We start from the raw sequence: 27,605 nt of genomic DNA on the forward strand, positions 1-27,605 counted from the left end.
TGCAAAATGAAGGTAAATGATTGAATATTACTAGAATGTAAGAGTTTTAGCTTACAATTGCATTTTTCGACCATTTCGGTCAAGTTAAAGTTGACTGAAGGTTGAAATTTTGGCAGTTATCATGATTTGTGTGAAAATATTTCAAAAGTGATAAAAGCTACAACCATGAATTATTTTCTGTTGTATTCTACATGAAATTGCACACATTTTCATATATAAAAGTTTATGAAACGACTAATGTAAAACGATGCAAACATTACGACAACGTGACGAAAGAATTTCTGAGATGTTTGGCGAGTTACCGCAAGCATGAGCGTAAGGAAAAAGTTTTTTTTCAGAAATTCACCATAAATCGAAATATTGTGCTAGAGACTTCCAGTTTGTTGCAAAATGAAGGTACATGATTGACTATTACTAGAATGTAAGAGTTTTAGCTTATAATTGCGTTTTTTACCATTTTGGTCGCGTTAAAGTTGACCGAAGGTTGAAATTTTGGCAGTTATCCTGATTTATATGGAAATATTTCAAAACTGATAAAAGCTACAACCATGAGTTATTTTCTGTTGTATTCTACATAAAATTGCGCACATTTCCATATATAAAACTTTATGTAACGACTAATATAAAACAGTGCAAACATTACGACAACGTGATGAAAAGAATTTCTGGCGCGGACGTAAGGAAAAAGTTTTTTAAAAATTCACCATAAATCGAAATATTGTGCTAGAGACTTCCAATTTGTTGCAAAAGGAAGGTAAATGATTGAATATTACTAGAATGTAAGAGTTTTAGCTTACAATTGCGTTTTTTGACCATTTTGGTCGAGTCAAAGTTGACCAAAGCTTGAAATTTTGGCAGTTATCGAGATTTATATGAAAATATTTCCAAACTGATAAAAGCTACAACCATGGGTTGTATTTTGTTGTATTTTAAATGAAATTGCGCACATTTTCATATATAAAACTTTATGTAACGGCTAATATAAAACAGTGCAAAAATTACGACAAAATGACGAAAGAATTTCTGAAATTTTCGGCCGAGTTACCACGTGGACGTAAGGAAAAAGTTTTTTTCAAAAATTCACCATAAATCGAAATATTGTGCTAGAGACTTCCAATTTGTTGCAAAATGAAGGTAAATGATTGAATATTACTAGAATGTAAGATTTTTAGCTTACAATTGTGTTTTTCGACCATTTTGGTCGAGTCAAAGTTGACTGAAGGTTGAAATTTTTTGTAGTCGATGTACGGTACGTCCACTTGGCACCCAACAGACAATTTTAGTCGACGTATGATACGTCCAGTAGGCGTTTAAGGGTTAACAACAGCTGGTTGGGGAGAACACCACCCTAGCTTCCTCCACCCTTCTTCTTAGCTTTACTTACCTTCCGGAAAATGGAAGTGATTCAAAAAAACAAAACAAGCTCCCTCATATGGACAGAAGAAGTCATGGATCCTCAACAGAAGAAACAAAGTCTGAAACTTCCTCTGTCCTGGGGAGGAAGGGCCAGCCAAACTCGAAGATTCATCCTCAGTGCCTTTGTAGACCCAAGAGCCTTGTAGGTCACTGTCTGTTGGAGAAAAGTGCTGCTATTCAACAGCACCCTCTTCCACTTTGCTCCATGAGAGAGCCTGGTGAAACCCAGAACCAGTTTATTCCTTAGTGCCAACACCAACTCAGTGCCAAAGTCTCTCTGGATTGAGAAAACACTACAACCCCTTCCAGACCCAGTTGGCTCACAGGTAATCTGGTGGGCCAAGTAGGTGAAAATCCCATTCGCTATGGTGAAAGACCAAGGATCCTGCCAGAAACTGCCTGGCGAGTTGTTACAGCAGCCACTCCAAGATGCTGTGTGCATGTGTGTGTGTGTTGAGAGAGAGAGAGAGAGAGAGAGAGAGAGAGAGAGAGAGAGAGAGAGAGAGAGAGAGAGAGAGAGAGAGACTCCCTTTGGTCAGAGACGTTCAAACAAGAGACTAAGAGAAAACTGAGAGAGTGAGCCAAAACCACCTGCAATGTTGGTACGGCACTGTCCGAGTGAATGTAAATTCCCCAGACAAGTCAGGGGTGGAGGAAGTAACTTTATAGGCTAGTAGACCTTATTGAATTCCCATGCCAGAAACCAGCAAATTCACCTGTTCTGATGCATGGTTAGCTAATTGTGACCCTCACAAAAGTGTCTATGGACTGTGCCAAGGTGCCTCCTTGGGGCTATCCCACTCGCACATGAGCTTGATGATTCCTAGAAAAATATCCCTGTACCTTAGTTATCTGAACACTGGGGCAAAGGACCCTTGGGTCCCTCCAGGCACCAGGCATCTTGAGATGCTCTCCCTGCAGGAGAGGGAGGCCTGACAAAACCCCAAGGGATCATTCAACCATTCTGGTATATGCCCCACCCAGTCACAAGATCAATCCAGGCACATAACCTTTTGGGAAAATGGCCTGGAAGGGAGTGTGAATGCTCTCAATTCTAGCCCCCATGCCTATCTGACCTCCACTTTTGGATCATCTGAAGAAGTAGATGCGATAGGCAACCAGTCCCAGGCACCCTTGCCGAGACTGGTAAAGTCAGAGCCTCTTCCAGGTGAGCTAGGCTGTGAGCGGTCATCAACCTGTGGTGGCGACGTCCTTACAGGTCATGGCTAGTGAATTTGCTAAGTGAAACATGCCCCAGCCTTCCTAAAAGCCAAAGCCTCTACAAGTGAGGAAGGATGGCTGGGGGACCTCTTGCTAGGCCTGGGTGACAGTGTCACAATAATCCTACCACAATCCTGAGACCCCAGGAGCACCTGCATGGTCGATTCCCTTGCTCAAGCTGGGGTTGCTGATTGGCTGCATGGCACCCTGGTCAGCCTAGCTAGCCAGGCTGGTGCCTGGTGCAGCAGTATGCAAGGCACTACTATGCCTTCATCTTCCTCCACTTAGAAGTTTTGGAAGAGGAAGGAGAGGACGCATTGGAAAAAGCACACAGATATCACTGCCACCTGGAGACCAGATCCGAAGATTGGGTGCATTGACAGCAAATGATTTGCATCAATAGGTTGTGCAAGCCCCTTGCCAATAGCAACCAAGCTATGCAGACGCGTCATGCAAGCCTCTTTTATGCAACCTGAAGAAAATGTGATGGCAGAGGTGAAGGACTCCCTTGCCACCACAGTGGCCTGACCATGAATGGACAGAGATCCAGTAGCTTGCTGCTTCCAAGAAACCCCAATTCAAGACCGAGCACACTTGAAGTGAATGAGCTGCACAACCAGGTCTGGTAACCACTCTCTGTAAGACATTCATGAGTCGCTGTGAGAGTAGCATTGTTCCTCTGTAACTCTGGCCTTATGGCCTTGGATAAACAGAGGGAACACTAAAAATCACTGCTATCCAAAAGCCCCACTTGTAGGATGCGCACTTGGGAAGCAAATGAGTTGCGCAACCCCCCCGCCCCCGTGCGACCCTGACTCTGATTTATCTGGCCTTACAGCCCTGGATAAACAAAGAGAACACTACTAGTCTGTTGCTATCCATAACCCAAACCAAAGACCAGGTAACAGAAATGAACGAACAGCAAGAACAGGCAGCACAACTCCCCCTCTGTGCATCTTTGATGGGTGGCAGTGAGGGGAGTTGTAGTGCTCTCCTGTCGCCATAGCCCATGACCCTAGGTAAACAGAAAGAACACTACTAGCCCATTGCCCCCCATTAACTCAATCCGTAGACCAGGTAACAGGAAGTGAACAAGCCACAAGACTGGGTTCCACAGCCCTCTCTCTGTGCAACTCCAGGGTGTCATAGCGAGAAAGGAGACTCAACTTGACGCAAGCTCGAAAAGCTTACAGAGACGAGTCGAAACAGCCCTCTATTCTAAGAAGGGAGACTCCTTCCATAAAAACAGCAGGCAACTCTGTTCCTATAGTTATTTCTCTTTTCTGTCTCTTTCTACTGCTTTCTTCTTGATAAGAAAGCAATGATGTTCATTTCTGTCTGTTTTAAAATGCCAATAAAGTGAAATATAGCACTGTCATTCAGCAGATTTATATCATGGGTGATATATTTCAAGGAAACTATGCACTTTCCCCCAGTGTGTACACATTTCTTTTATTAATGAATGAGGGTCGTCCTACTTTTCCTCTTCCTCCCCTGAAGAAAATTCCAAAGCTGTTTTCTGCTGTTGCTCCCTCTGAAGGTCCTGTAGTTCTTCTCTTCTCTGATGAGCTCTGCTTTGTGCTCCTCCAGTAACTCCACCATGTCATCATCACTCGCCTCCAAGCCCATGGACTTGCCCAGAGACACAATATCCTTCACAACAGGCTCAGCTTTAAAGCCTTCAAAGTCCCTTACTGCTACAACATGTGGCCACAATTTCCTCCAGGCATAGTTCATGGTCCTGTAAGAAACTTCACCCCACGCTTTACCTACGAGCCTTATGCATGGAGAATGTTGAAGTGGTTCTTCCTTACTGCAAGGTTTGAGTTAGCCAGCAATTTTTTATTGAGTGGATGAATGAATCCACTGGGCCTACCACCAGGAAATACATTAAGGAGAAAAAATGCCTCTGAAGGCTTGTCCTGTGCTGGACAATGTTCCCGTCATCTTCCAGGCTTGGAAACCAAGTTTCTACAGGAGTTCAACTTCATAAGGGTGAGGTTCTTGCCCACAACACAGTTCTTCCCATCCAGCCCATAAACCAGCAGGTCATCTCTAAATTTCAAGAAACTGTACACAAAGCACTATTCCAGAGGTGCTTTAAGGCAATTTCTGATACAGGGCTGGCCGTAAGAGAATTCTGGAAGAACCACATTCAACATCACATTTATTTTTCATCACATTATTTTCCTTATAAACCCTTAAGTTTCTGAAGTGGTTGGCAAGCAAAGGTTTCAGTTTTAGCCTGTCCTTCACTGGCTTGTGCACTGGCTGTGACTTCTCTTGGGGGAAATAGGTGCTTTTGGCAGTTTCTTTCAAACTATGCCTGTCTTATCACAAATGAAAACTTATTAGGAAATAAAACCTCCATTCTTTGCAAAGTAATTCAATTCTTTAAAATACTTCTCGGAAGCATTTTTGTAAGTACTGGCAGTCTCCAAATATCCCATCACACTGTGTATATAACCCTTCTCCTCTTGAATTTTTCAAAGCACCCATGACTGGCTTTGAACTCTTAAGCATTACTGTATCAGCACTCATTCCAAGAATGGTTTTCATGAGATCAAGTAACTGTCTTACCTTTTCACATAAGATGGCCTAAAAAAAACGATCTCCAGCTAACTGCTTTTCATTTATCCAAACTAACAACAATTTCTCAACCTTTTCAACTGTCTGAGACCTTTGTTTTGTAACCGATTTCATTCTCCTAGAAATTCAACTGCTTCAATGGCCTCTTTAAGTTTTATTATGGTAGAAATTGTCTGTTTGGCCATTCCATACTCCTTCGCCAGATCAACCACTTGGACACCACCCACTTTTCATATTATTTGAAACTCTACAGATTTTCTCTGTCTATCTTTGCCTTGCTGGCATCTCTAGCCTTCTTGGTCTACAAGAAGAAAAGACATACAAAGACACAGACACAGTTCAGCACAGACGCCCACTTGGCGAGACCCATATGAAGACTTCCCTTTTCTTTGTTCCAGTTTGGAATAATGCTCTAGTTCAATTCAAACACACATGACTGCATTATGAAGAGTCACAGCCATACCTGGCCAGTTGCTCTCTGATGCCCCTTAACCACAATAAAGAGTTAAAAGTCTCAGGGTGGCTACTAAGTAGCGTAAATAATTTTGGATATTTCTTATGAGGAGTTAAACACTGTTCAGGAGACACTCTGGTGATTTAAAAAGTTTCCACTGATTGCATAGCTACTTCAGCTAACCTTAACAAAAATCTAACTAAAATTTTATTTCTAAGGATTCAAACAACTCACCATTGATTATACAAAGAATCCGCTTCTTACTCATTCCTCGTAGTTCATGTAAACAAAGACTTTTCAACTCATGAAGTGGTATACTCTGTAAAAAAAATAGAAAGTACTGTACAGATGCCTGATGAATATTTGAAGTCATCAGACTGACACATTGTTCTCAAACAATAATTAAAATAACTGATATTTCCTACAACCTTGTCCATTAATTCTGAAAAATTTGTATTAATGAACAAAGAAAAAATTGAGACGAATTACCCAATGAATAAATATACTTATCATCTAATGCTTCATTAGTATTTGGATTATATATATATAAACATGCAACATATTGGTGTAAACACTTAAAAAAACTCTAATACAGCACCATGTCAACTTAACAGATAGTCTGGGGTCTGGTCTCCTGATAGGAAAGAAAACCTGGTAGTATACCTTAAATAATACCCCATGGCCAACCCACATAGTTAATACAGCAATTTTTAAAATCAGTAACCTATCCTAACCTGTATTTCTGAGTCCAGCCCCGTGTCAGCCGGTGAAATTCCATACTAACACGAATTTCTAGGTAAAATATTGCTAAGTATACCAGAGAAAAAAGAGCTTTCAGGAATGCTGGAGTTACTACCCCCAGATCGAGCGTCTTCCATATTGGAGACGTCGGTATAACCAAGGGTGAATGAAAGGATCACAACCACAGGAGCCACACTCGAAAGACATCCCCATGTCAAAATCCCCCGGAAAGAGTAGTGAGCCGTTCCAGCCCCCACACTCACCCGCCCGCCAAGCCGGCGACTCCAGCGCCACCTACACTCATTCCATTTTCTAGCACGTGATTTTTTCCACCCAGGATTTTGTGCTTGTGTTTTTGGACGTTTTTTGCCTTTTGCCAGCATGTCTTCTAGCAACTTTTCTGTCACCAAGTTAAGTACCATCTTATTGTGGGGTTTTTATGATAAGTTTGGCTGGGTCAGTCCGTATTTTCATATTATATGTGATTGTTGTTATGACGCCGTGGCGTCCCCTAGCCAGCCATGTCGACCGCGAGATTCACCCAACCAGCTTGTTCTGTTTGGGATTTCTCCTTGTCGTTATATTACTTATCATTATCCCCCCTGGGTTTCATCCTGGTGGTGTTTCCTGGGTGGGTTATATCGGTGTTTCTTGAAATTATTTTACTGATCTACATGTCGGATTTCCTTTATTAGGGTTCCCGTCATTTCCCGCTTAGGTTCTTCCACCGGGATGTGTTCCCGTGACAGTTTTAGCTTCTATATCATTTTAGTGTGTCGTGCTGGTGCTATCAGTGTTTTGTTGCCTTGAATTACATGCGGGGGAGCGTCAGCTTCGATTTATTGTTTATCCTGTCGCTCCTCTAGGTTAGGCTATGCGCCTTGCACGAGCACAAATATTCCTGGTTTATGTATATTTAGTGATGGTAATTTATCTGGTAATTTTGTTGTGTGGGGGCCCCCCCTTGCCTGTCTATGTCTAGTTAGGCTCGTATTTTACTTCTTGGCCTCCCGCTCTCCTCAGTAGGTTAGGTATGGGGAGGGACCCTCAGGTTGAGGGAGTTTCTGTTGCTGTTCCTTCCATGGGCCGTTGTTTGGGTAGTAGAGTGAGACCCCATTGTCCTCCCCCTTCTCCACGGAGGGGTAGAGTTTTCTGTGGGTGTGTCTCCTCTATGCTGTTATGGCATTCTTCCCCTTTTCTTTCGGCTCTGGTTGGTTTTCAGCACGGAAATTTCTCTCCCTGTTATTTCCTCCCCCTCCCTTCCCTTGTCCCCCCCTGTTAGCTTAGGCTATGCCTAGGCGCAGGTGCTGACCTAGGCTATGACTAGGTGTGAGTCGGCGTGTTGAGGCCTTGGTCGCTATCCCCTTCCTCCTCTCATTCGGGGTAGGCTTGTCCTTCCACGGCTAGTATTAATTTACTTGGCGTGGTGCGTGACTGCAGTCGAGCGGGTGAAGTGTCTTCCCCAGTCTCCTGTTTTCACTTGCCCTAGCCTACTCCCCATCCCTGCCCCACCAACCCTTCCCTCCCCCTCCCCACCCCAGGCCAGCTCTTGCCTCTTCTCGTGCGGGTGACGCCAGCTGGCGTTTTCTCTGAGTTTGGGGGCTTTCCCTGGTGGAGGGATTCGTTCCCTCCCGGGGCAAGTCCCCGGTGGCGCTGCGCTTGGCTGAAATGTTTCGTTAACCTGCTCTCCTAGGATTGAGCGGGTTTCGAACATTTTTATTTTTCGTTCTCGACCTCTTTCCGTTTGAGTTTGCCTTAGTTGGGTTGATTGGCGCCTACTCCGGCCCTTGTGGCCTCGTGATGTTGGTAGCCTCACCCTCCTACTGATTCTCTAGCGGTGGAGGTTTGGGCTCTCCGGTGGGGGTGTCTCCGGACTCCGGAATGTATGTTTCATTGTCTTGTTACCAGTTCCGTTACCATCTCTTGTATTCTATATGCATATCCACTGGCGGAGCGAGTTACTCACTCCGCCGTTAGACATTATGTTATTTTGGGGGTCCGGTGTCCTGCCCTGGGGTTCCGCCGTTTTTATTGCCGGCATCCCTTGTGGTAGGGCCCTGTTGACTCAGCTCTCTCGTTCCACCGGAGTATTCCGGTGGTCGGGGAGCAGCTTGCTTACCGCTCTATTTAATTTATTGTTTGGTGGGCCCGTCTCTGACGGGGGTTTTTCTTCCCACCGGAGTCCTCCGGTAGTAGGTTGAAATACCCGGGCCTACCTAGTTTAAGTTTCTTAGAGTGGTAGGTTCATGTACTTTACACACTTACAGACTGTGCGTTGTGAGGAGCCAGGGTGCACCGCTACCCTCCATCAACCCTACGGGCATGTGGTGTGCCGGACCCACGCTGGTTGTGCGGTCCGGCTGGATGATCTCATCGTTTGGCACCCTGATGGCTGTGAGGTCTGCTTCGCCTTATGCAGTAGCATCCAGGACGAGTCGGTAAGCTATCGCCTTTCGTTCCTCACGTTTCTTCAGTCTAATAGGTGCTCATATTGTAATCATGTCTTTTATATTACAGTATGTTAGCCCTGATTGCCTGCTCTCTTTCAGGCTGACGAGTCCTCTAAGAAAGAGGCCCTTGAATCTCTCCGCGCCTGGGTGGCTGGGTTCGGAAGGAACGTACCGTCGGGGAAACCTTACGTCCTCGACGCGAGCCTAAGAGACCTGCTCTACCCCGGCGCCCGGGTTGCTGCTGCTGTTCCGGCGGAGTTGGCCACCCCCATCATTCAGCAGATCCGGGACGCGACCCAGCCACCCCAAGAAGACCCCTTGTATGCGGAGGTTTCGGAGGACGTCGCCGCCTTAGACTTGGACCTGGAGCCAATGAATATGGAGCTGGACCAAGTGGTAGGTAGTGAGGTAAGTGAGGTTGCGGGGGAGGCGCCCTTTTTGATTCCCCATCATCCTCTGCTTCTTCCTTTACAGGATTTGGTAAGTCTTCCATCTTGGGTGACAGGGCTCCATCCGCTGTCCCCAAGTTGAAGCTGAAGACTTCGTGGAAGGCGAAGGGCTTCAAGTCCTTGTCTTCCCGGAAAGCATCTCCTTTCCCCCCGTCGAAGGCTAAGGTTTCTGTACCTGTAGCCTCCGGGAGCAAACCAGGAACCTCGGGCAAAGGCGCGAGTAAGAGGGCACCAAAACCAAGCCCTCCTCGCCAGCCTGCCTTTGACCCTGAGGCGTTTGCCAATTCATTGCTCGAGAGGTTCTCGGCGGAGGTAGAGTCGAAGCTTTCCAAAATCACGGAAAAGCTTCACAGCCACGATACTCTACTGGCGGGTATGGCTCGCTCCGGCGGGGCCAATCCACAGTATGAGATTCCAGATACGGCTGATCTCCCTCCCTTCGATGTTGGGAACCCGTGGCGTTTTGCTCTTCGTGCCATTCGGCACGAAGACACTCTGACGGTTGAGGGTCTTGGCACGAGACGTCTGGAGGAGTTGGAGTTCTTCCCTCCCGATCTCCTGCCCCCTTACCCAGGCTTCGTTAGGCTGACGGAGGAAGCCTGGGTACACTCAGACAAGGTTCCTAGAGAGACAGTGATCTTTCCGAGGGACCAGGCGCAGTCTACTCTCCTGCGCACTCTTACGGAGTGGCAGGCAGAGAATACCAAACTGACTCCTTTCAAGGGCAACTACACCATGTTTTCATTAGGTGATAAGTTGCCCACTCCCTGCCTTAACAAAGTCGCTCTGGCTACGGCCCAGGCTTGCTTTGATGGTAATCCTTTGCCTCAGTTGAGGGAGACAGACTCCACATCCCTGGTATTCCCAGGGGGTGAGGAGTTTTGGAAAGACGCCCCGTCCACTTTTACTGTGGGTAAGTTGGACGCTCACTGCGCGTCTTCGCAATTTAGTGAACAGCTTCCCAAGCTCCCGGAAGCTTTGCTAAAGGCGGAGTTTGAGGCTCGGTCTCGGTTGGGCTGGTCCTTGAACTCCCTCTACCTGACAGAAGCGACTGCCGTCTCCTGTGCAGAGGAGCCCTTCTTCCAGGTTCTGGCTAAATCCCTGTTAGCAGGGTTTCAGTCAGACCTGTATGATTTTATGGTGGCGAAGTTAGAGTGCAGGAAGTTCATTTTTGCTGAGGCCACCATTCGTCATGAGCCTAACAAGCTCATGAAGAGTTCTGTCTGGGGGGTGAATCTCTTCCCGGATGACGATGTAGCCAGTGTTCTGAGCGAGGCTACCAGAGCCAATCAAAGCCTTCGCTCTCGTTGGGGTATCTCCACCTACAAGTGGAAAACCCCGGAATCTGGCAGCTCCCAGACCAAGTCTGGTAAACGCTTCAGGCGTCATAAAAGACCCCATCATCAGACGGTCGCCCAAGCTGTCCCGGTCTCGGCGGTGGCCCAGCCCTCCACCTCCAAGGCTCAACCCCAACAATACGTGCTGGTCCAACCAGCCCAATCCCTTGCTGCACCCTCGTACGTCTCCTCTCCGGCGTACAACCCTACCTATGAGGGCCGTGGGTTCTTTCACAGCCTTAATAGGAGCGCAAGGGGGGGAAGAGGTCGAGCCCCTTACAGAGGCAAACCTGGCTCTGCCCCAAGAGGAAAACCTGGACGTGGCAGAGGAAGCAAACCCGCTTCCTCCCACTGAGACCAGTCAGGTAGGTGGTCGCCTTTACTGGTTCAGAGACCAGTGGTCCTTCAGTCCTTGGGCACACAGCATTGTGTCCAAAGGTCTGGGTTGGAGCTGGATCAAGGATCCCCCTCCCCTGATCAGGTTTTACCAACCCCCCTCCAGAGTCCTACAGGACTATGTGACGGAACTGCTCAACAAGCGAGCAATAAAGAAAGTAAGGCACCTCAAATTTCAAGGCAGGTTGTTCACTGTCCCAAAGAAAGACTCCGGTCAGCAAAGAGTGATTCTGGATCTGTCGCGTCTAAATCTTTATATAAAATGCGACAAGTTTCGCATGCTTACGGTAGCTCAGGTACGGACTCTACTTCGCGTGGAGCCGTCACCACCTCTGCCGATCTTTCAGACGCTTACTATCACGTCCCGGTTGCACGGAACTTCTCTCCCTTCCTGGGTTTCAGACTCGGGAAGCAAGCCTACTCCTTCAGGGTCATGCCTTTCGGTCTCAATATAGCCCCAGGATATTTACAAAGCTGGCGGAAACAGTAGTTCAGCAGCTCCGGTCCCGAGGATCTCCTAGCAGCGTACCTGGACGATTGGATAATTTGGGCTCCAACAGTTCAAGAGTGCCGGAAGGCTACGGCCATAGTCATCAAATTCCTGGAGTCGTTAGGCTTTCAGCTGAACAGGAGAAGTCCGCTTGACTCCGAGTCCGGTTTCAATGGCTGGGCCTCCAGTGGGACCTGTCCTCGTACAGGCTATCCTCCCGCCGTCCAAACGGAAGGAGATAGCCTCCGTTACCAGAAAATTTTTGAAGAACAAAGCAGCATCCTGCGGTCCCAAGAGAGAATCCTCGGCTCCTTCAATTTGCCTCAGTGAGCGGACCTGCTCTTAAAAGCGAAATTAAAAGACATAAACAGAGTGTGGCGGAGACGAGCCAATGTCAGGCTCAGAGACAGGATCTCTTCCATCCCATGAATCTTGAAGGCGAGACTGCGGCCTTGGTCCACAGTCAGCGGCCTGTTAAAGTCAGTCCCGCTTCAATTCCCTCCTCCGGCGCTGGTAATTCACACAGACGCTTCATTAAGCGGCTGGGGAGGGTATTCGCCAAAACAAAAAGTACAAGGAACATGGTCTAAAATGTTTCAACAGTTCCATATAAACACCTTGGAAGCTATGGCGGTATTTCTAACTCTAAAGAAAATCCGCCCCCCCAGCCGGATTCACATCAGGCTGGTGTTGGACAGCGCCGTGGTGGTTCATTGCATCAACAGGGGCGGCTCCAAACCAGGTCGCGTAAACCAGGTGATGGTAGCTATCTTCTCCCTGGCGAACAAGCACGGCTGGCATCTGTCAGCCACCCACCTAGCGGGGGTGCGGAACGTGGTGGCGGATTCCCTGTCCAGAACCACTCCATTGGTCTCTGGACGGAGAGTCATTCAATTGAATTTGCCGCCGGGTTCCGGGACTCCAAGTGGATCTGTTCGCGACGGAGAGCAACTACAAGCTTCCCTGTTATGTGGCCCCGAACCTGGACCCTCAGGCTTATGCCACGGACGCGATGACCACAGACTGGAACAACTGGGAGAAGATCTACTTATTTCCCCCAATAAACATGTTATTGAATATTGAAGGTACTACACAAACTCAGGTCATTCAAAGGTCAACTGGCTCTGATAGCCCCCTACTGGCCGAAGAGCAACTGGTTCCCTCTGCTTCAGGAACTCAAGTTGTGGTGTCATCAGATTCCCAATCCCAGATTGACCCGAGTAGTACAAACCAAGACTGTGTCAGCTTCCTTAAGAACTCAGAATGCCCTAGTTTTATGGACTTTGTAAAGTTCGCTGCTCAAAAGGGAGCAAACATTGACCCCGTTAACACTCTGTTTTTAGAATCGGATAAGAGAGAGTCTACTCTCAGACAATATGATTCAGCAGTCAAGAAATTAGCATCCTTTTTGAAGGCATCTGAAGCTCAAACTATGACTACTAACCTAGCGGTTACTTTCTTTAGATCATTGTTTGAAAAAGGCCTTGCCCCGGCCACTATTACTACAGCTAAGTCAGCCTTGAAGAAGGTATTTTTGTATGGTTTTAAAATTGACCTTACAGATTCATACTTTCCATCTATCCCTAGAGCATGTGCTCGTTTGAGACCCGTGACATGCCCACATTCTGTTACGTGGTTCCTCAACGATGTTCTTAAGTTGGCATCTGATATTGACAACTCACATTGCTCTTATATGGATCTGTTAAGGAAAACCTTATTTCTGATTAGCTTGGCTTCAGGTGCCAGAATTTCAGAGCTATCGGCTCTCACTAGGGGTGATGTTTATGTTAATTTCCTCCCGTCCGGAGAAGTCCTCCTTTCCCCTGATCATAGATTTTTAGCTAAAAATGAGGACCCTCAGGACAGGTGGTCCCCTTGGAAGGTGGTGCCTCTTCCACAGGACCAGTCCTTATGCCCAGTCTATACCTTAAAGTCTTACCTGCTAAGAACTCCACAGTGTAAGTCGGGTCCTCTTTTTATCAGGGAGAAAGGTGGAACTCTTTCGTTGAATGCTATAAGGCAGCAAATTCTGTATTTTATTAAACAAGCCAACCCGGATTCAGTCCCTAAGGTTCATGATATCCGTGCGGTAGCTACCTCTACTAACTATTTTCATAATATGGATTTTGCTGAACTTACCAAGTATACGGGATGGAAATCACCTCTAGTGTTTAAACACCATTATTTAAAATCACTCGAAGCCCTAAAATTTTCTGCAGTGGCTGTGGGGAGTATCATCCCCCCACCTTAATTATCCTTAATCCTTATCCTTTCCCCGCCTGCCTCATTTATTTCTCTGCCTGCCCTTCTGGATCAATCATGCCTCACTGCCTTGCTCCTCATAATTGATGTTATTATCGCCCTTAATATTAATTTTTCTTGGTGATTGTATATTGACATGCTGTGAATTTGGATTGTCCTAGGGGTACTGAGCTGTTTTCATTTTGCTCCATGTACCTCAAAAATTTCTGATATTGTAAATGTCTCTCTTTGTTCTTAGGTATAAGTTTTTATTTACTCGTTTGTATTTTTATCTTATTGGATGTACCTTACTCCACCTGTATTTACATTGTGTGCCTATTTTTGTACTTTACTCTTAAGGTTATATTCATGTACTTACCTGTTACTGATCCTATTTTTCTGTGGAGAGATATATTAATTAAATCTATTTTTCATAGCCTGTGTTTTTTGTTCAGATCACCTTTTATTTTCTTCTGTAGCCTTGCAGTCTTGGCATGATTCTCTGTCACTATTTCACCGGCTGACACGGGGCTGGACTCAGAAAAGGGATTTTGACAAAGGAAAAATCTATTTCTGAGGGAGGCCCCGTGTCACCTGGTGACCCTCCCAGAGGCCGGTTTTGCCCCCCCTACTTGCACATGCCAAGCCTGGGGGTGGTGCTAGTCTGGAATGAGTGTAGGTGGCGCTGGAGTCGCCGGCTTGGCGGGCGGGTGAGTGTGGGGGCTGGAACGGCTCACTACTCTTTCCGGGGGATTTTGACATGGGGATGTCTTTCGAGTGTGGCTCTGTGGTTGTGATCCTTTCACTCACCCTTGGTTATACCGACGTCTCCATTATGGAAGACGCTCGATCTGGGGGTAGTAACTCCAGCATTCCTGAAAGCTCTTTTTTCTCTGGTTTACTTAGCAATATTTTACCTAGAAATTCGTGTTAGTATGGAATTTCACCGGGTGACACGGGGCCTCCCTCAGAAATAGATTTTTCCTTTGTCAAAATCCCTTTTTGCACTTACCATTCAATTTCAGAGGTTTATTCAATTGTCAAACAATTTTTTAGACTTATTTACAAAATAAATTGCAAAAACATCACAATAAAACAGCTGATTAGGTCTACCTGCTTATGCTTACAAGATAAGTAAAATACAAAAACTTATACAAAAATACCATAAACATTTTAATGTTTCTTGTTTAATGTATATGTAACCCAGCTTTCTATATACAGTAATACCTCGAAGTTACACGAGGTTAGGTTCCTGAACTCTTGGAGTAAGGCGAGGATTCGCATAAGTTTGGTACAGTCACTAAAAATGCTAATGCATACAGTAAATGCTTATTTCTAGAGTTTAAACCCTAAATATGACAAATCATGCCCCTAAAGCACTTTATTTCATTTAAAAGTTAGCTTAATACCATACTATAATTCATATTTCATTACAGTGCTGAGAGAGAGAGGGGGGGAGTTGTTCTTACATTAAATATCTATCAAGAGGGAAATTATTCATGATTTATTACAGATAAAAAGAATAACTTTGGAGAGAGAGAGAGAGAGAGAGAGAGAGAGAGAGAGAGAGAGAGAGAGAGAGAGAGAGAGAGAGATTCTTAGGTTGGATATCAAAAGATGGAAATCCAGATTTATGAAGAGAGAGAGAGAGAGAGAGAGAGAGAGAGAGAGAGAGAGAGAGAGAGAGAGAGAGAGAGAGAGGGAGAGAGAGAGATTCTTAGGTTGGATATCAAAAGATACAACTCATGATTTATGAAAAGAGAAAGAGAGAGAGAGAGAGAGAGAGAGAGAGAGAGAGAGAGAGAGAGAGAGAGAGAGAGAGAGAGAATGTTTACATCAGCAGCTGTTTTGTGATTTTGACTTATTTTACTGCAGGACCAGATTTATAGGGGGCATAGGGGGCAATTGCCCTGGGCCCCCCATCTGAGGGGGGATCCCCGACTCAAAATAAAAAGTTGGAAAATTAGTAAGATGGGAAAAAAAAGGGATTTTGACAAAGGAAAAATCTATTTCTGGGGGAAGACCTGTGTCACCCAGTGAAATATCCATTAAGCACATATTTCTAGGTATAAGTATTGCTAAAAATACCAGAGAAAAAGCTATCAGGAATGCTGGGGTCACTACCCCCAGTTCGCTCATCTATTAATCAAAATAGATGTCGGTATACACAAAGGGTGAGTGTGTTGCCACTGCCACAGGCCTCTGCCCTGTAGAGATTCCCAATCTCAAAAACCCCGGAAAGTGAGGGGCCGTCGCATATCCAACGCCCATCGCCCAGCCAACCAACACCTCAGCCGCCATCTTAGTCTCATTCCAGGTTAGCACCCAGCCCCCAAGCTTGGTATGTCCACCAGGGGGGGAAACAGAGAATAGGGGTGGGTCACCGGGTGACACAGGTCTTCCCCCAGAAATAGATTTTTCCTTTGTCAAAATCCCTTTTCTGGGTTCAACCTGTGTCACCCGGTGAAATAGCAACAGAGAGTCATACAAAGCTTGGTGAAACCCCTTAACAACTACTGAGATGGAGATAAATAAAACTATCAGTACAAACTGAGTTTAATTATCCAAGTAGCAAAAATAGGACATGATTAACAATACAGGATAAGACATGGTCAATAACAAGGGGCAAATATATACAAAATACTGGAAAATACCAAGATACTTAAATGCTAACAAAGATAATAACCGTAAAATATAACATGGTCAGGAGTCAGGCTGTGAAGCATGCCTGACCTAAGAATAGATGGCAAGGTAAGTAAACGAGGCAGGTAGGCGAGAGAGGAAAGGGACAGGATAATTAAGATTGCATAGGTTAATCTAGGGCAGAAGGGACAATGCTTCCTGCAGCCACAGTGGAAAATTTTAGGACCTCTAGAGATTTAAGATAGTGGCGTTTGAATACTGATGGTGATTTCCAACCAGTATATTTTTTAAGCTCCTCAAAGTTCATATTATGAAAATAATTAGCGGAGGTGGCCACTGCTCGGATATCATGAACCTTAGGTACTGAATCCGGGTTAGCTTGTTTAATAAAATATAATATTTGTTATCTGATGGCCTTTAAGGAAAGGGTTCCTCCTTTTTCCCTGACAAAAAGAGGACCAGACATTATATTAGAAGTTCTATGTAAATAAGCCTTTAAAGTAGTGACTGGGCACAAGGACGGATCCTGTGGAAGGGGTATAACCTTTTAAGGGGACCACCTATCTTGTGGATCTTCATTCTTAGCTAAAAATTTTAGATCCGGGGATAGTAGAACTTCTCCTGACGGGAGGAAATCAACATGGTTCGGTTCTCTAGAGAGAGCGGACAGTTCAGAAAATCTGGCACCTGAAGCTAGGCTAATTAAGAATAACGTTTTCCTTAACAGACTCAAATATGGACACTGTTCATTATCAGTGTCCGATGCTAATTTCAGTACGTCATTTAAGAACCAGGAAACCATGTGTGGACGGGTTGCTGGTCTCAAACGAGTGCATGTTCTAGGGATTGATGAAAAGTATGAGTCCGTTAAGTCAATATTGAAGCCATGTAAAAATATCTTTTTAAAGCCGACTTTGCTGTAGTAATAGTACTAGAAGCCAGTCCTTTTTCAAATAATGACCTGAAGAACGAGATTGCCAGATTCGTGGTCATCACTTTAGCTTCAGATTCTTTCAGGAATAATGCAAACTTTTTAACTGCTGAATCGTACTGTCTGAGAGTAGAGTCCCTTTTATCTGATTCTAAGAACAATGTATTAACAGGATCAATATTAGCATCTCTCTGAGCAGCGAATTTCATGAAGTCCATAAAGCCAGGGCATTTAGAATTCTTGAGGAAGCTGACACAGTCCGAGTTTGTACTATCTGAGTCAACTTTGGCCTGGGTATTTGAATACACGGGAGCTTCAACTCTAGAAGAAGAGGAAACCAACTGCTCTTCGGCCAGTTGGGTGCTACCAGGGCTACTTGACCTTTGAATGACCTGAGCTTGTGCAAAACTTTCATCTACAGGTTTATTGGTGGAAACAGATAGATTTTCTGCCACATGTTCCAATCTATTGACATCGCATCTGTGGAGTGAGCAAGAGGGTCCAGATTGGGAGCAACGTAACATGGAAGTTTGTGGTTGCTCTCTGTGGCAAACAGATCTACCTGGAGACCTGGTACCTGAAGTCGAATCCACTCGAATGATGTTTTGTCCAGAGACCATTCCGACTCCAGCGGAGTTGTCCTGGATAGAGAATCCGCAATGACATTCCGGTCACCTGCCAGATGGGTGGCTGACAAGTGCCAACGGTGCTTTCTTGCCAGGGAGAAAATTGCTATCATCACTTGATTGATCCGGCTCGACTTGGAGCCCCCGTTTATACAATGCACTACTACTGCACTATCCAGAACCAGCCTGATATGGATCTGTCTGGATGGACGTAGTTTTTTCAGAGTTAGAAATACTGCCATTGCTTCGAGAATGTTGATATGGAACTGGTGGAACATTGTGGACCACGTTCCTTGAACTTTTCTGTGTTGGGAATATCCTCCCCACCCGCTTAGAGAAGCGTCCGTGTGAATCACCAGTGATGGAGGAGGAAACTGGAGGGGTACTGACCTTGATAGACTCTTGACTGTCGACCATGGCTGAAGTCTTTTCCTCAACACCAGTGGAATTAAGGACACCTTGTCTCTGAGTTTGATGTTGGCTCGTCTCCTCCACACTCTGTTTATATCTTTCAGTTTGGCTTTCAGAAGCAGGTCTGTAACAGATGCGAACTGAAGAGAACCCAGGACCCTTTCCTGGGTACGGCGAGTGGCTTTCCTGTTTTTGAGGAACTGCCTGGTGGCTTTGGCTATTTCCCTCCTTTTGGCTGGCGGAAGAGACAGTTTGTGTGAGTCCAGATCCCATTGGATTCCTAGCCACTGAAATCGAGCCTCCGGAACTAGGCGGGATTTCTCCCTGTTTATTTGAAAGCCTAGGGATTCCAGGAAGTTGATCACTATGGCTGTTGCTCTCTGACATTCCTCGGCGTTGGATGCCCAAATTATCCAATCGTCCAAGTATGCGGCTAACATGATCCCCTGGGACCGTAACTGCTGAACTACTGTTTCTGCCAGTTTGGTGAAGATTCTGGGCGCTATGTTGAGCCCGAATGGCATGACTCTGAATGAGTAGGCCTGTTTTCCTAGTCTGAACCCTAGGTAAGGAGAGAAGTTTCTCGCAACCGGGACGTGATAATATGCGTCTGAAAGATCTATAGAGGTGGTGACGGCTCCACGAGGAAGTAGGGTCTGCACCTGCGAGATTGTAAGCATGCAAAATTTGTCGCACTGAATGTAAAGATTGAGACGAGACAAGTCTAAGATTACTCTTTGCTGACTGGAGCCTTTCTTCGGAACGCTGAACAATCTGCCTTGAAATTTCAGGTGTCTGACTTTCTTTATAGCCCTCTTGTGAAGAGGTCCTTTACAAAGTCCAGGAGAGCTTTGGATGGGGACTGATGGAATCTGACTAGTGGAGGAGGACCTTTGCTCCAGCTCCATCCCAGACCTTTGGAGACTATGCTGTGGGCCCACGGACTGAAGGTCCATTGGTCCCGAAAAAGATACAACCTCCCGCCTACCTGAGAAGACTCATTGGACAGGAGAGGGCTTACCTCCTCTACTGCCCTGGCCTCCTCTCCCTCGAGAGAGGGAATGTGACGCAGCCCTACCTCTGAAGGAGGCTCTGGCTCTGCTTCCCCTTGCGTTCCTGTTAAAGCCCCGAAACGCCCCCTGGCTTTCAAACGAGGCGTTGAAAGCCGGAGACGTCACGAAGGTTGGGGAAGCAAGGGTATGCTGAGCAGGCTGCATCAGCACAAACTGTTGTTGAGGCTGGGCCTTTGAAGTTGAAGGCTGACCGACCTGGGAGACCGGTACAGCCTGCATCACGGTCTGGGTGTGAGGTCTTCTGTATCTCCTGAACCTTTTCCCCGACTTAGCTTGAGGTCCGGCGGACTCGGTGGCCTTCCTTTTGAAAGGGAGACCCCAGCGGGAGCAGAGGCTTTGATTTGCCCTGGTTGCCTCCGCCAGGACATTATTCACTTCACTCTCGGGGAAGATATTGGCGCCCCAAATAGAGCTCTTCATGAGCCTATTGGGCTCATGCCTTATGGTGGCATCCGCGAAAATGTGTTTGCGGCAATTCACCCTCGCCACTATAAAGTCATACAGGTCCACCTGGAATCCCGCCAACAGGGATTTGGTTAGGACCTGGAAGCTCTCTTCATTATAAGTGACCACTGTTGCCTCTGTCAGGCACAAGGAATTCATGGAGCGACTCAATCTGCACCTGGCCTCAAATTCAGCTTTTAGAAGAGCCTCCGGAATCTTGGGAAGCTGTTCACTGAATAGAGATGAAGCGCACTCGGGGTCGAGTTTGCCCACCATGAACGTGGCTGGAGCTCCCAACCAAAATTCTGAATCTCCGGGGAAGACAAGAGAAGTAGAATCTGTCTCCCGGAGTTGAGGCAGCAGTTTACCCTCGATGCCTGCCTGACAAGTCAGCAAGGCTACCTTAGACATGCAGGGAGTAGGGACAGCATCACGCAATGAGAACATAGTGAAGCTCCCTTTGAAGGGGGTCAGTTTGGTGTTCTCCGCCTCCCACTCCGTGAGAGTGCGCAGCAAGGCGGATTGGGCTTGGTCCCTAGGAAAAATAACTGTCTCCTTCAGGACTTTGTCTGATCTGATCCAAGCCTCTTCGGTAAGTCTGGCGTAGCCTGGGTAGGGAGGCACCAGGTCGGGTGGGAAGAACTCGAATTCTTCCAACCTGCGTGTACCCAAGCCTTCGATTGTAAGGGTATCTTCATGCCGAGGGCATGAAGAGCCAGACATCAGGGTTTCCCTTATCAAAGGGAGGAAGGCTGGAGGCATCCGGAACGGCATACGTTTGAGCCGCCACTCCGGAGCGCACGAACCCGGAGAGCATGAACCCAGAGAGCACGTTCTCCTGGTTCTGCATCCTCTCAGCTAAAGACTTCCAATGATCATCGGAAGACTTCACGCCCGAAGCGAGCTGAGAGGAAAGGTCACTTATCCTGGCTTCAACCTTCTTGTCAAGCTTTTGCAAAAGGAAATCTGCAAAAGCCTCAGGGTCAAAGTTAGGTTGAGGGGGACTCACCTTAACCGCCCTGGATCTCGACCCCTTGGCAGGGGGAGCAGCCTTGCTAGTTGAAGCCACCGGACTAAGAGCCCGTGACTTCGAGGGAACTACAGGATTAGACTTGTGAGGTCTAGAGGACTTGGACAAGCCCTTAGTTTTCAAGGTTTTCACCTTGGGGACAGTAGACCTCAATCTGTCCTCAAGGTAAGCAGATTTCTGGAAACCCTGAAATGAAGAGGAAGAGGAAGAAGGAGAATTGAGAAGGGAGCTCGCTCCCCCTGCCTCACTTACCTCCCTACCTTCTACCTGGTCCGGCTCAATGTTCATTGGTTCGGTGTCTAGATTGATGGCCACCACCTCTTCCGCCACCTCTTCGCACAGGTTATCATCTTGGGAGGGCTGCTTCTCTACCCAGATCTGCTCTATCAAGGGGGCGGCTACTTCAGCCGGAACTGCGGCTGAGATCCGGGCGCCGGGGTAGAGGAGATTGCAAATCCCCTCTGAAAGGATGTAGGGTTTCCCCGACGGGACGTTCCTCCCGAACCCGCCGACCCAGGCCTTCAGGGTCGACAGCGAAGAGTCATGGGAAGTACGGTCAGACTGAAAGAGAAGAAAGGCTTACTAAAACGAACACCGAATACCATATTCATCAATATAAGCCATGAAGTCAAGTGAGACTAAAGGTTAGCCGACTTGAAGCTTACCGACTCATCCATCACCTGCTCATACAGAGCGTAGCACACCTCACAGCCGTCTGGGTGCCAGACGATCAAGTCCTCAACACGAACCGCACAGCCGGAGTGGGATCGGCACACTACATGGCCGTAGGGCTGATGAAGGACCGCCGTGCACCCAGGCTCCTGACAGCGTACCATCTGGAAGTGGATAGATGATACATGAGTATGCTAGTTAAGGCACGCTGGAGTAGAGCCAGCGGAGACAGAAGCCTCAAACTAATACGGGTGATGGAGCATGCTTACGGACAATCCAAAAACCCGCCGGAGACATTCCGACTGAATAAAGATAATATACAATACATGAATAATGATAAGTTAAGGACCGCCGGAGTTGGTCCGGCGGTAACAGTACACCTTAACCTAGGATCATGCATCATAACAATTAACAATAATAACATAATATAGTATAATAAATAAACACTGCCGGAATCCGGCAGTGGTACAGTAAAGATAAGCTACAGAATGGTCAACTAATATGTAAACAGCAGTACTTGGCTGGTTATGATACTCCGCCCTGGTTGTCTCAGAAACCCTGTTACTTCATACCTATGGTAGCGGCGGAAGAGGCGGAGAGGCGACCCCAAAACTGGATCAACTCTCAACGCCTGTGGCGGAGAACAGGTAGTGAAAAGCGCCAACTGACCGAAAACCATACCCACCGGAGTGGTAACATGTACAAAAACAACGGGAGATCTGACAAACCCAGCGGAGAATGAACCTAGCGGAAGCCAAGATAGTATCCCTGGACTTGTGTTCAGTGCTCTAGCTAACACTGAGGAAAGTGAACAAACGAAACACTAGCAAAATGGCGGAAACCAAAAAGCGGAGGCCAGATAGGTGGGTAACACTTATCTGGACGCCGGCTGAAACTCCCCATGGGGTGCCGGTCATAAGAGACCGACGTCCCTTGCGCGAGGAGAATTCAAGATCACACGCCAAATGCTAAGGAACAGGGAGGAAGTAACAAAATGGAGGGGTCGAGAATCGGTGGCCAGGTGGGTGGGAAAACCCCCTGGACACTAATAGAAACTCCCCACGGGGTGTCGGTCGTGGAGACCGACGTCCCTCACGCAGGGAGAAACTAGGGACACCCGCCAAATGTTAAAGAGTGGGTAAGGAAAGGCTAGGCTAACAACATGAAAAAGACAGTGCAACCTACGACCCCAGACCCCACCCAACGTCAAAACTTTTTGACTTGGGAGAGGGTAACAGAGGTATGGAAGTGGGGGGGGGAAGAGAAATTCCACGCAAGGTCTGGCCACCCTCCAACACCGACAGCCTGGACAGGTGGTAGGCTAAGTAATGAGGAGACCCTCACTATTCTAACCTACCTCTCAAAAACCAACTGGTCTGGTCAGGTAGACTAAAACAGGGGAGGGTGGGGGTCTCCAAAGCCTAATGACACCCTCCAAAACATGACGGTATGGTCAGGTGGGCCGAGAGAACGAGGAACTCCCTCAACCAACCAACACCTCCCTCCAAGCCTCAAAACAACATGGTCGGGGGAGCTAGGAAGCATGAGGATCATGAAAGGCACCTAACCTAAGAAGCCTAGCCTTCCGATTGTGGACGAGAGGGCTAGGCCAGAATACCCAACAAATAAACTACTTGACTTGAAGTACTACGAAAAGTTAACCAAATGATATGAAATATAAATGTATATAAAATAAATGCACAGAAATACATAAAATTTATAAAGACTCGCGCTAAAGAGAGGGCCTAACAACTCGCGACATGTTGAACGCGGGTGATACGTAAAATGGCCGACCCTAACGCTGAATCAAAAACATTTTTAATCCAAAAATATACATGTCACCAATCACCGTACGTAACGGGAAAATCCATAGCAAAACAGTACCATCTTGGAGAATGTATCCCTTCACCGCGAGAGGAAGGTGCCCATGGAAAAGGAATATTTATGATCATAAAGGCGAGAGGGGGTAGCCTCCACAATTAGCCTAGTTCCGTTAAGATACGGGCACAACATCCCCCGCCAACGAAAGGACAATTCGTCCAAAAAGAACTTCCTGAAGGGGCAGAAATAACTAATAACATAACTAAAATATATAACCGTGTAAAACACAAGCAGAATCTCACTGCTAAGGCCATATGAATACAAAGGCCAAACATGGCCGCGGGCGATCATGGATGACCGCCTGAGTTATTTAACCCGTAATTATTGAATTAAAGGTCAAATAAGAAGCCTCAATAACAAAAAACCCCAAAAGAAGATGGTACTTAACTTGGAAGAAGAGAATTCCTGAACAGATGACATGCTGGTGCGTAAAAATGCCCAAAAAAACAGCACAAGAGAAAGATACAACGATCTAAAGCAGCATGCTAAAATGGAATGAGACTAAGATGGCGGCTGACATGTTGGTTGGCTGGGCGATGGGTGTTGGATATGCGACGGCCCCTCACTTTCCGGGGTTTTTGAGATTGGGAATCTCTACAGGGCAGAGGCCTGTGGCAGTGGCAACCAGGGGTGGATCAAATACAATTGTATTTGTATTTGAATTGTATTTAAATACAATTTTAATGTATTTGTATTTGTATTTATATTTTAGCATCCAGAGAAAAAGTATTTTGTATTTGTATTTGTATCTTGGCACCCAGAAAAAAAAGTATTTTGTATTTGTATTTATATTTGTGAATATTGCTACAGCATATGAGGATATGGTCACTAAATTCGGAATTCGTGGCAAGGTGAGGAAGGTGGTTGCAGACAATGCTTCGTCTATGGTGAGAGCATTTGATGTCTGTCTACCAGGATTATATGGAAATGAAGTGAGCAAAGAAAGTATCGATGAAAATGGAGACACCGATAACCTTGATATTTTGGAAGAACTTGATTTGAATGAGGTCCTTGCCCTTCTTCCACCGGATCGGTCCAGTTGCTTTGCACACACACAACAACTCTGCATATGAGATGCCTTCAATGATCCCTGTGTCAGTAACAGCGCAATTGCAACTGTGATACACAAGTGCTGTAGTATTGTAGCTGCAGTACGTCGATCTACTGTGGCAGCACCATTCTTGGAAAAGATTGGGGTTTCACTGCAGGCTGCCAATGCTACTAGATGGAACTCTCAACTGACTATGCTTAAGTCAGTTCTCAAAGATGTCAATGGTGTCAACTCAGCTATTCGTCTCCTAGGATCATGCAAGACCGTAGAAGAATTGAAGGGAATGGAAATATCAATGCTAAAAGAAGTGATAAAAGTTTTGGAACCATTCCAAGAGGTGACATCGCAAGTAGAAGGAGAAAACATGGTGACACTTTCTTGCGTTGCACCAGTTGTATTTGGCCTTGAGCACAGCCTCAAACTATTCACGGAGAGTAAACCAATCTACTGCTTAAACTTGGCTAATGCACTACAGTCTTCTATCAAAAAGAGGTTGCATCCATTTCTTGAGAAGACTGACGTCATTGCCGCAGCTGTCATGGACCCCAGGTTTAAGCTGGCATGGCTGCCATGTGAGGAAATAAAAAAGGAAAAGATTTCGAAGATTGTGGACCTAATTATTTCAGAGTCAACTCAGTCATCTTTGAAGAACACAATTCCAGAGAGGGAGCCTTTCATCACCATAAGCACCAATCAAGACAAGGCTGACATGAGTGCAAAACGCCCTCGTCTTTTTGCCTACATGCCACCAGCTTGGAAAATAAATTTAAGTGCATCAACAAGCGACACTACAGTGGTAAAGGCAGAACTTGAGTCGTACCTAGAAGAAGGTGTTCTGGCTTTTGACGTGAACCCACTGAGGTACTGGCGTGAAAACAAGAGCTTCAGCATTTTGAAGCCTTTTGCAAGAAATATTCTAGGGTGCTGTGCCACGTCGGCACCATCTGAAAGAGTCTTTAGTAAGGCCGGTAATTTTTACACTCCTGAGCGAGCAAAACTTGGCCCGGAAACCTTCCAGGCATTAATGATGATTAAATGCAATAATGTGATATAGTTTAAAAATAGTGCAGGGGACTTGGTCCCCCATGTTCCGCCAGTTCCATATAAACGTTCTGGAGGCCATGGCGGTCTTCCTTACTTTGAAGAAGCTTCTTCCCCCCAAGAAGATTCATATAAGGCTGGTTCTGGACAGCGCCACGGTAGTCCACTGCATAAACAGGGGAGGATCAAAATCGAGCCGGATCAACCAGGTAATGATTGCACTTTTCTCCTTGGCGTGCAAGAACAAGTGGCACCTGTCTGCCACTCATCTTGCAGGGGTCCGGAACGTCGTAGCGGATTCTCTTTCAAGGACAACTCCCCTCGAGTCGGAGTGGTCCCTAGACAGGGCCTCGTTCAATTGGATCTGCAACCATGTTCTGGGCCTGGAGGTAGATTTGTTCGCAACCAAGCTCAACAACAAGCTTCCTCATTACGTAGCTCCCAACCTGGACCCTCAAGCTCTTTTCACGGACGCAATGTCATTGGATTGGAACAGGTGGAAGAAGATTTATCTGTTCCCTCCAGTAAACTTGTTGTTAAAGGTCCTTCACAAACTCAGGACATTCAAGGGTCAAGTAGCTCTAGTGGCTCCCTACTGGCCAAAGAGCAGCTGGTTTCCACTTCTGCTGGAACTGAAACTTCACCACATTCAACTCCCCAGTCCAAAACTCACACAAGTAGTACAAACTCAGACTGTGTCAGCTTCCTCAAAAATTCAAAATGCCCTGGCTTTGTGGACTTTATGAAATTTATGGCTCAAAGGGATGCTAACGTTGATCCTGTCAATACCATGTTTTGGAATCAGATAAGCGGGTCTCCACTCTTCGGCAGTACAACTCAGCAATTAAGAAGCTAGCACTCTTTTTGAAAGAATCTGAGGCTACAGTAATAACCATAAATTTGGCAATCTCCTTTTTTAGGTCACTTTTTGAGAAGGGTTTAGCCTCTAGTACTGTTACTACAGTCAAGTCGGCTTTAAGAAAAGTATTTTTGTATGGTTTCAAAATTGACCTCACAGATCCTTACTTTTCTTCCATCCCTAAGGCCTGTGCACGACTGAGACCAGTAATCCGTCCACATACGGTTTCCTGGTTTTTGAATGACGTGTTGAAGTTAGCCTCAGATATCGATAATCAGTCTTGCCCCTACCTTTCCTTATTGAGGAAAACGTTATTCTTAGTTAGCCTAGCTTGGGTGCTAGAATTTCAGAGCTGTCTGCACTCTCTAGGAGCCCAACCATGTCGACTTCCTTCCATCAGGGGAGGTTTTGCTGATTCCTCACCCTAAATTTTTGGCCAAAAATGAAGATCCGCAGAATAGGTGGTCGCCTTGGAAAATTCTCCCCTTCCTCAAGACCTGTCCCTGTGTCCAGTTCATACTTTGAGGGCCTATTTAGACAGGTCCTCTCACATCTCATCTGGGCCTCTCTTTATCAGGGAAGGGGGTAATATCTCTATGTCTGCTATTAGACAACAAATCCTTTACTTTATCAAGCAGGCTAATCCTGACTCAGTCCCAAGAGTTCATGATATTAGAGCTGTGGCCACCTCCATTAACTACTTCCATTACATGAATTTCACGGATCTTACCAAATACACTGGTTGGAAGTCACCCTTGGTTTTCAAACGTCACTATTTGAAATCCTTAGAAGCTCTTAAATTCTCAGCAGTCGCGGCAGGGAACGTTGTCCCTCCCTCTGGTTCCCTTTCTGATTCCTAGTCAATTCTTTCTCCACTGCCTCAGTTATCCCCTTACAGTCATTTCAGTCAGGCGTGCCTTGTCTTTCTAACCTGACCGTGTTATCTGTATTTTTGTCTAATTGACACATTTATGTTATAATGTTTTCAATTTTGTATAGTTATTTTGTTTAAGTATATTTTTTATGTGCTCATGTTAATTTTAAGCTCCCATCAGTTTCATTTGTACATTATTATTATTATTGCTAGCAATTAAAAATTTTTTTTGGCGGACCTTTGGTCTTCTGTTCCCCTTACATTTTGTTATCTCTTACAGTTTAA

General features: G+C 46.1%; 1 protein-coding gene across 1 annotated transcript in view; it reads right to left on the reverse strand.

Annotated features, from left to right (window-relative positions):
* Positions 1-27,605, reverse strand: part of LOC136843779 (myb-like protein X) — a 219,032-nt gene that overhangs the window by 65,525 nt on the left and 125,902 nt on the right. Inside the window, 1 exon segment of the mRNA XM_067112488.1 lies at positions 5,915-5,999. Within this exon segment, the coding sequence (XP_066968589.1) occupies positions 5,915-5,999 (85 nt within the window).

Source organism: Macrobrachium rosenbergii, chromosome 12 (assembly GCF_040412425.1).
Source record: "Macrobrachium rosenbergii isolate ZJJX-2024 chromosome 12, ASM4041242v1, whole genome shotgun sequence".
Taxonomy (NCBI): Eukaryota; Metazoa; Arthropoda; class Malacostraca; order Decapoda; family Palaemonidae; genus Macrobrachium; species Macrobrachium rosenbergii.